At 36.2% G+C, this 15,113-nt stretch overlaps 1 protein-coding gene across 6 annotated transcripts in view; it reads right to left on the bottom strand.

The window, feature by feature from the left end:
• Nucleotides 1-15,113, bottom strand: part of SPATS2L (spermatogenesis associated serine rich 2 like) — a 45,487-nt gene that overhangs the window by 3,880 nt on the left and 26,494 nt on the right. For all 6 annotated transcript variants that reach the window (XM_034430277.3, XM_087882135.1, XM_034430302.3 and 3 more), the window contains exons 2-8: nt 13,526-13,593; nt 10,209-10,317; nt 9,270-9,319; nt 6,914-7,151; nt 5,993-6,193; nt 4,054-4,189; nt 85-143 (exon numbers count right to left, since the gene is read on the bottom strand). In XM_034430277.3, the coding sequence (XP_034286168.2) occupies nt 85-143; nt 4,054-4,189; nt 5,993-6,193; nt 6,914-7,151; nt 9,270-9,319; nt 10,209-10,317; nt 13,526-13,564 (832 nt within the window). In that variant the 5' untranslated portion in view covers nt 13,565-13,593. The remainder of the gene's footprint in view (nt 1-84; nt 144-4,053; nt 4,190-5,992; nt 6,194-6,913; nt 7,152-9,269; nt 9,320-10,208; nt 10,318-13,525; nt 13,594-15,113) is intronic.

Below are 15,113 nucleotides of genomic sequence, written 5' to 3'. Positions count from 1 at the left end.
ATTTATGGCCAAATTGAAATGTATATGATATTCAAAGTTATTTTTGAAATAACCTTTGCCATTTTAATTTTAATTTCTACTTACTGGCTTCTTGTTTAACCTTGTCGACTTCTGCCATTAAAGCCACTTCCTTGTCGATGATACTGAAATGGAAACAATTTAATTTAGGACAATATTGATAAGAGACTTGATTAAATATGTCCTTCAAAAAGGTTTTAAAACAGAATTTATGGTAAGAGTTGTGAAAAATATTGCTTTCTGGAGAAAAATAATTTAAATAAAAATTTAAGAAATCAACTTTCTTTTTGCTTCAGATTCATCAAACACATTACTTCATTACAACAGATCTAGTTCTTTCTGTATTAGTATAATAGAGATCCACCATTAAACCATTACAAACAAAACAAAAGTAAATGCAATCTGGCTAATAATACAATGCTTTTGCCCATATGTTCAGTTATTTGTATTAGTGTTACATTCTTATGATCCTTAAACTCACTAGACATGGACTTAAACCAAATCATTTGAGTATGTCAACCAACTGAACATGGTTTCATCTTCTCTGCTGATGTTCTCTTGGTTCATTTAACCTGATAAATGGGATTTTAGAAACTTCAAATTTAGTCCCTCCAACTATGTTATTCTTTATTCTAAAAGTGTATCCTAATATAAAGAAATATGGAAAGTAGTAACACATTGGACATTTACTGATCTACATGACATATTTTGCTGCTGTACAATTCCCCATCCAATCTATAAGTTAAAAGGAAACACTATATACGAGCTCATTGTGGCTTGCCAGTTTATACACACTGTCTAATTTTCCTATTACTATATTGCTTTATATTGTTAAATACTTAGCAAACTGCCACATTGATTAATGCATCTTTTTCTGCACTATAACTCAAGAGGATAAGAAAAGACACAAAAGAGATGTTTTGAGAGGTGTAAAAAACAGTTTGATCAAACACATCCCAGAATCCTCTGGGCTTTGACAAAATGTTTCTTCCATTGATGCAGTTTCAGTTTGTAAAATGCTTTGTGCTTTGGGACATTGATTGAGTTTCATTAAATTACCCACTTTGCTTTTGAGAACCTCTTGTTTTATGGATGGAATTGACTTAAATACGTTGCTTAAGAAACAATTTACACAATTGCCAACGTCTTCCTGCAGATGGCACTCTATACATATTAAGTAGCATTATATTGTACCAAGATCATTCACACAATTATTGCATTAGCTGGTACCCTTCTCCTTCAGTACACACTCCTTTTAAGAAACATTTAAATGTTTAAAAGTCTCTCTCTTTGTAACTTAGAATTCACCAGGAAGGAATGGAAATTTCTAATAGGCAGATAGATTTTTTAAGAGGGCAAAATTATAATTTAACATAGGGTATTTACATAAGCTCTTTCTGCAGATAAAAAATGCTGTATCCAGGCTCCCATATTTGCTTTGGAATTAATCCCTTTAAACAATTGTTTTATTTCAAGATGTAACTTCTAAATACTTTGTCAAGGCCAATATTTGTCTTGGTTGCTCTTTCCTTTCAGGTAGAGATATCTGAAAATGCTTATTTTGCTCCATTTTGCTAACTGGGATTGGATGATCCAAACTGGCTTTTAGCTGATGGGAAATGCTTCCTGTGCATGAGACAGGCCCCACTTAGTGGCTCACCTCACTTCTCCTGGTTGGAGATTTTCTGAGACTACTGTAACTTATGGCAAGGAGAGCTGGGTAGCTGCAGAGATGTGTGAAAATTAGATACACAAATTCAGAATTTTTTTGAAAATCTTGTAAACTTGACTACATGATTCTATTCAATACAAGGTGCTTAAAGCAGTTGTAATTGGATAATGCATTAAATACCTATAATCAGACATAATAAATAATCAGACTCTGTTAAAATAAATAGATAGCAATAATCCAGCTATACTACTTGAGATGAAAGCTGGGAAGAATAATAGATTTTGAAAAACTAAAGAAAGTTTTTATAAATATGAAAACAAATGAAGACTCTGGACCACATAGCAATAGACTAAAGTTTTATAAATGCTATAAAGAATTTTTGTTATCATCATGGATTAAAATGTACCAGACTTTATAGTCTTAAGGATGGATGATATTGGAATAAAGCAGAAAATGTTTCTTAAATATTTAATAGAGCCAAGGATAACTTACTCAACTCAAGGGCTGTGGATAAGAGGAGGGAAAAAGAATGGAGTTACAACTGCAAAAAGAGCCATGGTCAGGGCATTTTGGGGCTGTGGGAAAGGCCATTAGAGAGCCCTTAGAGAAGTTTGGAAGTATGATGTTAATTTAATGCATAATGGTTGGCAATGAAAACTCTTATCTTTTTTTTTATCAGCCCAGGGGGGAAAATGTGGCCCAAGTAATTTGATCTATCACCAAAACAGACACCTTCATAAAACATAAATTTTGCATCTTTTCAGCAGAATATACCTAATAAAGGACAAGAATTATTTGGGTGCTTAATGCAAATATATATATGATTGCAGATCTAGAAAAGTGATTAGAAGCTCGGTCGAATAAGTAATGAATAGAAATGTTGCCTCGCTAGGAAAAAAAATGAGCACACCTTTTATTCAGCTAAGATTCTGGAGGATAGTTGTTACATTATGTATTTTTGTGATGGTTTGGAATATAGCACTGTTCCATTATTATATCAACTGAATTCTATTGGCACAATGCTCAAGATTTGCATAGTGAACCTCATTCTTATTCTGGCTGCAAAAAGTAATTTTAATAGAAGATTCAAACATGGAAGAATTATTCTAGCAAATGGAGTTCAATGTTCTTAAAATTAGGTAAGTGCAAAATTTACTTATTTCCAACCTTTCTTATTTTAATGAAACTGGGCCCCTGCTAAAAAACAAACAAACAAACACACATACACACACACACAATAGTTTTTCTGTCCATGGAGCTCTTGTCTCTAAGCTCAGTTATACTATGATGCTCTTTCATTTACTACTTCATCTGATCTTTACAGTATAGATATTGTAGAAGGCGGCTCATTTTAATCTAAGATAGCCAAAAGTCAGAATCAGGTAGCACTTGTCACATGGAACACATTTTGTTGTACAGGCAGTCCTTGTTTAACAACCACTTCTTCAGTGTTTGAAGTTATGACAGCACTGAACAAGTGGTACTTATGACCGGTCCTTGAGGTGCCAGCCGTCCCAGGTCATGTGATCATGACCTAGGGCTTGGTAATTGGCTTTTATTTATGGTAGGCATAGTGTCCCGCAGTCACATTATTGCCCTGACAATTTCTCATAACAAAGTCAATGGGAAGCTAGCAAGAAGATTCCAAGTTGCTGTGATAAGTTATTCACACCTTCCTCCTTCCAGCAGCAGCCATCCCTGGACCTGCTCTGCTTGCGTTGAGCTTTCTGAGATACCTGCACACTCTCTCCTGCCTGGCAGCAACCATTTTACCTGCCTGCTGGCCTACTTGCAAGCGACCTGGAACTTGCTTAACAACCTATGATTCTCACTTAACAATGGCAAAAAACAATGCTGGGACTGCTGTTACTAAGTGATGCAGTCACATGGCATATCCTTTACATGGCATTACTTAATGATGGAAATTCTGGTCCCAATTACTGTCGTTAACTGAGAACTACTACTGAGCACAGAAAGTAAGAAATAGACAAAAAAAGGTAAATTATCGAAGAAGAAAGGATAAAATGTGTCTAAATCTAGTCTACAGCAATGCCATTCACTGCACCTCTCCACCCCTTTTTATGTGAAAAACATTCTTGCTTCAATATCACATGTCTGGTTCCTGATTTTTGTGATAGTCCACAAAATCTTAAACTGGTGATGAAGTGGTCCACATAAAGAAAAAACTGGGAAACACCATAGCAGCTGTTCCATGGTCTTAAATATAGGCCATTCCTACTTACTTAGAATGAAAGTGTGGGAATATGAAATTGAGGAGTCAATTGAAGCAGCAAAAAAAGTCTTCCTTATAGAGTGAGAGGAGAACAGTATCTTTTGTAAAACAATTAAACCATTCTACTTACCTGTTATGTAATTCAGAAAAAGCAGCTTTAATTTTCTTTACTGAATTATCCACTTCCTCTTTGACCATCATGCGGTATCGAGTCAGTGAAACAGTGCAGCGCTGAAGATCTTTAACAGATTTCTCAATATTTAGACCTATAAGAAGAAACTGCCGTCATCCTTAGTATGCTACATTTATATTCCAGTTTTTCTCCAGGAGCTTGAGGCAGGGCACCTTGCATTCCCTCCTTCAATTTTACCTCTACATTTTTGGTTGAACCAAAATCATACAAAGAACTTTCATGTTGATAATGACCTCCCTGTTCTTCATTCAACACTTCAATCACTAAAACACATTGCCTCATCAATTGCTATTTCACTAACAACCTTGATTAAAAAAAGATCAGATATCTATGAAGCAAACATGCAAACAGTTATACAATACTCATTATAGATATATTAAAAAGTTATTTTGTAATTATACAGGGTATGTTTTATAAAATTTAACAATTTTAGAAAATAATTGAAAAAAATAGAAAAAAGAATCTATAAAAAGTAGATTTAAAAAAAATCTTTAAACACTACACACATTGTATCTCTAAATTATCTTGACAATTTATATTAGTTATAAAGAAAAATCCACAAAGAATGTTCTGTGTGAACAAATGGACTTTTTATAGTATAGTACAGAAGAAAGTAGTTACTGTCCATCAGTACATTGATTTTTCTCTTTCTTACAGTTTTAAAAAAATGATTATTTGATGCAGCACCATTATTGCAAACCATAACATTTCAATTTTGTCACAAAAAGAAGTATTATAGCATGTTTCCCTTTTGCAACTGGATGTTGATCCTTCACTAGTAAAATTACTTGCTTCTAGTTCAAAAAGATTAAATTACTTCCTATTTTGCAATATCTTATTTGTGACTTAAAAATCATGCTGAATATTCCAATATTTATTTTACATAAAACAAATTCACTACCCTTACATCAACCCAGGGTTTCATCTAATTAACTCCAGCAATGAATGGCTCTTCCTCTCATGCATGTTTGCCTGCACTTAGTCTCTGGGGGTTTTCCATCTGTCTTTCCTCTTTGCCCTTATCGGTCATTAATTTCATTTAGCATTAACCTCATTCAGGTTATTCTTCTAATCTTCTGTGTAATTGAGGGAGACCAGGAAATTCTGGAGGTTAAGGACAAAGAGGCTACAAATACATCACCCTGATCTAACTTCAGCTGGTAGAAAGTGGTACAAGAGACAGAAGCTGCAGAAGGAGTCTCATTGTAATAATTATACAGGATCCAATCTGGGTCAGTCAGCGGGATCAGAGGTTAGTCTTCTGAGCTTTCGGATTCGTGCTGGAACCCATCCTCAGGGAACTTCTCTCTGGCAGAGTCTGTGCTTTGGGCTATTCAATGTGTACAACAAGTACTTGTACAAGTACTTAGGAGGTGAGGGCTTGGCAGCCCAAGGAAACAACAGCCAACAACTTAATAGCCAATCATCAACACCTCAATCAACATCTAAAAAGCTACACACAACAGGCACCATATAAACACTACACAGAGAATAACCAAAGCACAGACTCTGTTAGAGAGAAGTTCCTTGAGGATGGGTTCCAGCACAAGTCCGAAAACTCAGAAGACTAAACCTCTGGTTCTGGTCACTGACCCAGATTGAATCCTGCAACATATCCTGGGACACATCTATTCATCTTCATTCATAATAATTATATTATAATATATAATAAACTAATAAGGTGATTTTGTGACTTGAGGCAGATGCTCCCGAAGATGTTTGTCTATAAGATAAGAAATACATTTACTTTTACAGGATAGGCAAAATATAATTACATTCGCTTCTGAAATGAATGGTGATGTTGCATTTACAGTAATATTAGCTGGGAACAGTAATGAATCTTTATCCAGCCAAATTGAATCATAATCTGTGTTACCTCTTTTTTGGGCTGAATCTTCTGCTTTCATTTCAACATGAGATGCCGGGACTTGCAGTGATTTAACAGTGGTAGCTAGAACTTTTGATTTTGTTCTACCAACATTGCACTGAAGTGGTGGTGAATATTGGAAAGGATCAGGAAGCTCTCTGCTGTTTTGTTCTGGCTCTATAGATACTTTTGTAGATTCTTCTTTTTTGTCTAGAAAAACAAATAAATAAAACAATACAAATGATATGCAAGCAAGATCAGAAATAGTCTTGTGACAAGATGGGCGACAAATAGTTAATAAATAATAATATTAATCTTGGACAATAAACAGAAAGAAATACTGAACTAAAGCAGAAATTATTTCAATAGGATTTATTTGCAGAACTGTCTTTTTCAGATTGCCTGAAGAGAGGTTGCTAAGCTTCAGGTACAATCAATCAAGTTATGTTATGAGACAAAAAAAGCATACCTTCTCAATAAAAATTTAATTAAAACTTTTTAATTCCAGCAAGCAATATTATATTCCAACTACTTTGCTGATTAGAACAAGTGACAAAAATGCCCAAAGTAAAGAGGGAAGCAAGAAAAATGGTACCAGAGGACAGAAAAGCAGCAGCAGCCAATAATGTGGAGAAAAGGACATATTATACATGCCGAGATCAGGCAGGTGCTCTGCGTTATGAAATACTGTACAGAAAATACTTAAGAAAACCACTTCTAAGGAGACTAAAAAGAAGAAGGAAGCAAAAGCTGTGAGACTAATTATATAAGATAGGATATGGGAGAAATTGGTTTAGCCCACATCTGAATGTCAATTCACATTTTCAAATCAATATCCAAGCTAAAACTAAAAACATATATTAAAGTACTTAAATCCTGGCTGAATGACAATGGTGGAAATCAAGCTGATCTTAACATACAGACACTGACCTGTTATTTCTGGTCTTGCCTCTCTCCTGTTCTTGTATTCCCAGCTCTTTTCTTCATGAGGATTTTTTGATTTTTCACTGGCATATTTGCCAGGGAAAGTATCTTTAGCACAGCCATTCACCTGGCAGTCATTTACGTCTTGGGATTCCAGAGACACCTTTTCTGTTCCATCCTCTCTACCCTTTGTATCTTTGTTACGGTGATGTTGCTTTGATTTGCTTCTTTTTCTTTTGCTGTTCTGCATTAAATAAGGTTAGCAATATTACTCCACACGGGTCATGCTGTGTGGAGTAAAAAACAAATCCACCCACACTTCTTTCTTTCCACTGCAAATTCTATTCAATGTACTAAATGTAATTTTTATTATCAGGGCTTCATTCATGTTTCTTGAAATACATACGACATAAAGGAAACAAGGTGATAAAATAATTGCAAACGGTTACAACTGAGCATTGGATGTTTAAATAAAATTATTTTTAAAAGCATATAGCCTATTTAGCTCTCCTAAAATGTTTTTTAAAATTTTGTCTATTTTATTCAGTCACTGGTACATAAAAGGAGAAAAAGGGATTTTTTTCTTGAAGAATGTTATCTCTAGAATTATCGATTAAGTTTTGCAAGTGTTAGATTAATTGTAATAAGTCTCCATGCCCCATAGAGTCTACTTAATAATCAAAGTTAAAATTGTATAAATAAAAGTGAGAAGCACTAGCTAAAATCTTTGATCTAAACAGGGCCACCAGAGTTTTCTTGTCTGTTGAAAATAATTGTTATATATGTGTGCGCAAGGATTTCTAAAGAATATGGTAAAAGAAACTAAGATGGTGGCCACAATGAAGCAAACAAAGTTGCCCCTGTTTCTTATGTACAAGTTTAAAAAGTGGGTGGAATTGTCATCCTATCATAGTGCTTTAATTTTGATTATATCTGTATCATAGACTCTCTCTATGTCTATATGTATATCTCCATATAACTGCACTTCCTCCTCCCCCCACAAGAGTGAGGAGCTCCACACTGGGTCCAGTTTAGTTTGGACGCAGTGTTGGACCCAGTTGTGGGGGCAATAAGCTGACTTTGTATAAATATACAAAAGAATGAAGGCTATTGCTTAGCGCATTGTAAGCCGCCCTGAGTCTCCGGATAAGGGCAGCATATAAATCTAAATTAAAAAAAAAAAACAAAAAACTAATGTTTGAACTAGTGTTTAATGTTAGTATTAGTTTGGATAGAGCAAGATCATAGCAACAAAAAAAGAGATGGTTTCTTAGTATCAGGTGGGATACATATGCCATAAAGAACATCGATATAGCTTTATTGGGCTGTTGTCAACTTATCTTCATTAGTTTGTGTGGCTTTATCTTGGTAGCCATCCCTATATAATTGCAATAGGAGCTTATAACGCTTATTATGCTTATTATTTACTGTAATTTTTTTTTAATTATTATTCAAGGATAAGTTAACAGAGAAGAACTGTTTATTTTTTAAAAAATAAATCTTCAAAGATTCAACAGGGTGGGCTACTTCAATTGTTTGATTTTCTATCAAATTATCCAGGACACTCTGCAAGTACACAAATGGCAACTTCAAGGAATAATTAAAACTAAAAGTGCCTATTGATTATGAAACCTCTTGTGTGCAGATGTAAAACTGTGCTCACTAAAAACAAAACAAGTGGCAAAAAACTATGGCAACAAATCAGTTGCTCAGATCTATCATCTATCTATCTATCTATCTATCTATCTATCTATCTATCTATCTATCTATCTATCTATCTATCCTTTGTGGGTACAATAGCTCGGTGGTTAAAGAGTCTGAGTTTTCAGTTGGCAGCCTTGGTTCAAGTCCCTGCTCCTGTTACTTTCCCCAGCTCCTGCCCACCTAGCAGTTTGAAAACATGAAAATGCAGGCAGATAAATAGGTACCACTTCAGTGGGAAGGTAACAGCATTCTGTGTGCCTCAGCATATAGTCATGCTGGCCATATGACCACGGAAGCATCTTCAGACAACGCTAGCTCCCTCAGCTAAGAAACGGAGATGAGCACTGACTCACTGGACAGGGGAAATCATTAGCATTACCATTATCCTGCCTTTATTATTTTTACAAATAACTTAAGGTAGAGAACAGTTCCAACACACCTTTCTCTTCCTGTTTTCCTTACGCCAGCAACCCAGTGCAGCGAGTTGGGCTGACAGAGAGCAAGTGGCTCAAAGTCACCCAGATTGCTTTCATGGCTAAGGCGGGACTAGAACTCACTGATTCCCTACTTTCTACTGTAGTGCTTTAATCACTAAACCAAACTGGAAATTTATGCAGATATCAGTTTAAGTAGTTAACTCAGCTTTGGAATCTATTACCTTCTTTTTCCCAGTCATATTCCATTCTTTTAGAAATTGAAGTGCGCTACCTGAAGAGGAGAAGAAAAGGAATGATGAATATACAATAAGCAATAATAGTGGCTCAGAAGAGTTCCCCATCTTTATTTATTTTATTTTTTATTTTATTATTCATATTTCTATGCCGCTCACTGTCCGAGGACTCTGGATGGCTTACAACAAAGACAGTATACTAAATAGCATATTGCCCCCAACAATCTGGGTCCTCATTTTACCCACCTCGGAAGGATGGAAGGCTGAGTCAACCTTGAGCCGGTGAGATTTGATCTGCTGATCTGTTGAACTAGCAGTCAGCTGAAGTAACTGCAGCCCAGCACTCTAACCACTGCGCCACCTCGGCTCTGTAATCTGCATCTCTGCATCTTACAGAGCTACTGATGGTTTAATACTCTGGAAGGTGTCCAAATTTTTAAGAGCTGCCCTTGCAATTCTGAGATGCATCAAGAATACTTCTCTACAGTTAAGAGACAGGTTTGGTTTCTTTAGCCACCAGAGTTTGGTACTATCTCATTCATTTCTTATTAAAATTATTTTTTCCTCAGTGGGTCTGTCTTTGTAACCTTTCTAAATTATCAGCAAAGCAGCCATAAAGTAAAGTCAACTTTATGGCATCCCCCCCCCACCATCTCCCCCCGAAATATTTTTTATTGGATTTTCTTGGATTCTGCAGGTTACTATTAAGAAGATGAACATTTTCTGATAATTTCTATCTGAGGCTTATTGGTGATGCTTATAAATCCCTTCTCAAGTGACAACACAAGAATTGTCTCCTTTCAAGAAATGTTGAATATTGCCTTTTAATAGGACACACAGCCTTTATTTCACCTATACAAAGAATGAAATATTTAGCAATTAATGCTTGTTTCTGAAGACACAGTGAAATGCGAAAAGCATACAGACCATCCATAAAAGCTTGTACTGTCTTGTTTACATTGTTATCAAACTGCTGTAACACCAGCACTATCTCATTGTTGCTTTTGTTGGGAACAACTGAACGCACTGCATTAATCTGCAAGTAAGAGAGAAAAATATAGTTTGAAACAAGGAGAGGGCTACTAATGCAAAACAAATGCAAATCAAAAGACAAATTTGTGTTGTATTTTTGTATTACGAATTTACAATTATCTTTCAGGCTTGCAATAGCCCTATTTGTATAAAATAATTAGAATCTTGTAATGCTAGTGGTACAATTGAAAGAACATGTGAAAATTGGTTCCCCCTTTTTTGCTACATGTCTGATAAATCCCACATTGCAGTTAAGCTACAGCTGCTTCCCCCTTTCTTGGCAGCAACTTTTTCCTCTTTCCACCTGAAAATTAGTCCTGACATTTCCGTTTATTTGCATCCTGCAGTTGCTTGTTAAATTTTGACCAGCTTTTCAGACAATGGTACCCAAGGGCAGCTGTTTATACACGCTGTGCCAGCCTAGATAGGCTTTTGACATTTCAAATTTGATAAATAGCATTTTCACGCTGTAAATTTTCAACAAAACTAAAATGTCCCACAAGCCCTGTTGTCTGCTTTCATCTGGCTATCCAACCGGTCTAACCATTATGCCTCTTCTAGGATAATACATGATATGCAAGATGGAAATTTTCAGAGATGTGCTTCAGAGGTGGGTTTCAGCAGGTTCTGACCAGTTTTGGAGAACTGGTAGTGGAAATTTTGAGTAATTTGGAGAACCAGTAGTAAAAATTCTGACTGGCCCTGCCCCCACCTATTCTCTCCCTCCCATGTCCTAGCTGATTGGGAGGAAATGGGGATTTTGCAGTAACCTTCCCCTGGAGTGGGGCGGGAATAGAGATTTTACAGTATCCTTCCCCTGCCACACCCATCAAGCCATGCCCACCAAGCCACACCACGCCTACCAAGCCACATCCACAGAACCAGTAGTATAAAAATTTGAATTTGAAACCCACCACTGATGTGCTTTCTATTTAGCTCAGGTTATTGCAGAACTGTGACTATACCAGTTAAAATGGGCAAAGAACAGACAATGATAAAAATATCTCTGTCCCATACTTCAGACACATTATGTAAGAGCTAGGTCTCTAGAAAGGATTCTGATGTTAGGGAAAGTGGAATGAAGTATGACCAGTGGCAAGATGGAAGGACACAGTTACAGTGGCAATAGGTGCAATATTGGAAAACTTGAACGGCAGATTATAGAGAAAATCTATGTCAGGGATGTCAAACTCGCCGCCAGATGCATCACACGCTGGCCACCCCCACCCCTGTTTTAGCGAAGGGGGGAAGTTACGATACGTAACATGATGACAACCTAAAGACGTGAGTTTGACACTCCTGATCTATGTGGTCACTAAGAGTCAACACTGACTTTTGATGGCAGATCATCCATCCATCCATCCATCCATCCATCCATCCATCCATCCATCCATCCATCCATCCACTTGTTAATAAAAAAAATCCCACCAGCTACATGTATGTTGTTGTTTTTTTAAAATTTGATTTATATGCCGCCCTTCTCCGGAGACTCAGGGCGGCTTACAATGCGTTAAGCAATAGCCTTCATACTTTTGTACATTTATACAAAGTCAGCTTATTGCCCCCACAAACTGGGTCCTCATTTCACCTACCTTAGAAAGGATGGAAGGCTGAGTCAACCTTGAGCCTTGGAGAGATTCGAACCAGCAGTAAATTGCAGGCAGCTGTGTTAATAACAGGGTGCTTAGACCACTGTACTATCAAGGCTCTTGTTGCTTAACTCACTTTCCAACCATCAATATCCCTCCAAATGTTTTTTAAAGTGTCACTGATTTGTGTTAAAGGTGTGATAGTTTAATAAAAGTTGGCTTTTGCCAATGAATAAATAAATAAAATAAAATGTAAAAAAAAGGTTAGCTTTTACTTTGCCTTGATTTTGGAATTTTTAATTATCTTAATTCTTATTTTTGTTTAATAGCTGCAAAATTTGTGTTCCTCATAAGTCTTAAATATGCAGAACCTTATGCGTTAATTGATAACAAATAAAATTGAGGATTTCAGTGGGTCTAATTTGCGTGTTAAATTATACCTGCTGACCAGTGGTAAAATGTAAAATTTGTTACTACCGGTTCTGTGGGCGTGGCTTGGTGGGGGGGTAATATGACTGAGTGGCCAACTTTTGTTTTTTACTTTTAAAACCATTTTTTCTATAACCTCTTCCGCTGAAGAGGTTGTAAAAAAAATGCTTTTAAAAATAAAAAAAAAGCCTTTGAAGATTGCACTGCTCAGCTGGGCAATGGGGGGGGGGGGGGTAGTGATTTTTGCTACCAGTTCTCCAAACCACCCGCCTCCATCGCTACCGGATCGAGCAATCCGGTCCGAACCGGGAACATTTCACCTCTGCTGCTGACATTCTCTATTATGTCAACATTTTATAAGGATGCATGTATCCTGTCATCTCCTGCATCTAACCACAAAGGAGAAGCAAACGCAATAGAGCATGATGAAGACAGGACAGGCAATTAATTAATAGGGAAAACTATCCTGGGGAAAATGAAGACATGCCCTAAAAGAAAATGGGCTTGACTTCTATGAAGATACATGATAAATATAAATTTAATTAACTAGGAGGAAGATGCTGAATGTAGGAATAATACTGATTATATAAAACCATACAAGGTATTAAAATTGCATGTCCAAAAAAGTCCTAGCTACTGACAAAAAAAAATACTTCAGTAATGAGAGGACATATATCAATTGATATAAGGTAGTGTTTGGAATGCTGGACTGTGACAAGAAAACCCAATTCAAATTCCCAATCAAACATGGAGTTCATTAGATACTCAACTCCTGATGGTGTTGCTGCAAGTACTAAATAATGAATGATACAATGTACATCACTTTGAGCTCATTAAAAGTTAGATTCTCTGTGTGTGTGTGCAATAGATAATATGATATTAAGATCAAGCACATATGCAAGTTAGGATTTCCTTTTCATATTATCCAGATAACCAAAGCTTGGAGATGAGCTCCAAACAGGAAAGGGGATTGTTATATAGAAACAACTGAGATTCATTCTTGTTATCAAGAAGTAGAATTTAAATGTCCTTGGCTGAAGTCGGAATGGAGGGCAGGTAGCTCAAGGACATCCACCAAGCATGGGACTATCGACTAATTATTTCATCTTCTATGGAAAGCTGGAGTGTTTAAGGTTTGAATGGACTGATCTATATGTACTGTATGCTGCATGATGTGATCATTAAAAATTGTACCTTTTCTTTGATGTTTGCTGGTGAGCTGATTTCTGCCATCTCCTACTTGAAAATGCTGCAATAAACAGCTGCAAAACAATAATAATACAGCAAGTTATGCATATAGTATGAACACTTTAATTTTCAATGTCCTGCCCATTCAAGAATAAGACTGCTAATGTTTTAAATAGACCCTAAATTTTCCTGCTGTTTTAGTCTAATAACCTGAATGTCATGCAGAAGGCTTGGAAATGGCTCATTTGTCGATTTCTATAAATCAAATTTCTATTAATAACACAGAAACAGAAAATGCCGTTTTTCCTCCTGGTGGGCTGATACTAAAAGGAAAATTACACATTCTGGGGAATCAAACTGTTGTGTCAATTATCTGTTCATGAACAAATGTTTTTATTAAAGGAAAAATTACTTTTTGAAGCTCAAACCTAAAAAATTGCTACAATTCTTGCTTTGGGTTTACTATGGCAAGACCATACAGCCGTGGGCCTTAGACTGGCCAAACAAAAGCTGTAGGTGAAGGGAGAGAAATTCAACACTACTAGGAGTAAAAACAAATATCTGAAGTTGCTGAAGGCAGATTCCATTTTAAAACTTCAGACCACACAAGTTCAGCATTGAAAGAACTATTTAAAGAAGAGGTAGCTATAAAATTCAAGGATGAATATATTTGAGGAACAAGTGATGTTATTTTTTATTAATTATTTCAACATACCGTATATTACAGATGGTGCTCGACAACTGAGCCCAAAATTCCTATTACTAAGCAAGACAGTTGTTAAGTAAGTTTTGTCCATTTTGTAACCTTTCTTGCAACAATTGTTAAGTGAATCACTGCAGTTGTTAAATTAGTAACACGGTTATTAAGTGAATCTGGTTTCTCGTTGATTGCTAGTCAGGTCATAAAAGGTGATCATATGACCCCAGGACACTGCAACCATCATAAATACATGCCAGTTGCCAAGTATCCAAGTTTTGATCATTTGACCATGGGGAAGCTGCAATCGTCATAAGCCTGAAAAATAGTCACAAGTCACTTTTTTCTATGCCGTTGTAATTTTAAATGGTTTCTAAATGTATTGTTGTAAGTTGAGGACTACTTGTACATAGCAGGACTTCTTACAATTTAAGTCTGCAGGATTTATTTTGTTTTGTACTAGAACACTGGATGCAAAAAAACTGCCATTTTTGGCAGTTACCAAAAATATTCCCATCAACGGGAATACTTCAGAATAATTAGATAGAGATAACAGTCGTATCTGTTAGTCTCAGCAGCTTTAACCACCATGGTCATTAGTGAGAGATGTCAGAAGTCACGGATCACCTGCTTCTGAAATTTATTTATGTCTGATCTACTTGGTCATTAAGAAAAGTGATTGTGCAAGGACTCTCAAAAACTCTCTACAGGCATTCCCTGGGCAAGCAGTCTATTTGGAGCAGACCATCTGAAATATAGCCAACGTCCAATCCATATTGAACTTTTAAGAGTGATCACTGGCATCATGAATAGTATCTGGAAACTGATGACCAATGCAGCTCCCACAACATTGATGTTATACCACAAAACAGTTAATAAGCTATTGCATTTTGCATT

Source organism: Pantherophis guttatus, chromosome 1 (genome assembly GCF_059756535.1).
Source record: "Pantherophis guttatus breed Tessera chromosome 1, ASM5975653v1, whole genome shotgun sequence".
In the NCBI taxonomy this organism is placed as follows: domain Eukaryota; kingdom Metazoa; phylum Chordata; class Lepidosauria; order Squamata; family Colubridae; genus Pantherophis; species Pantherophis guttatus.
Note: the sequence above shows the minus strand (reverse complement) of the source record. Positions and strands in the feature narration are given on the sequence as shown.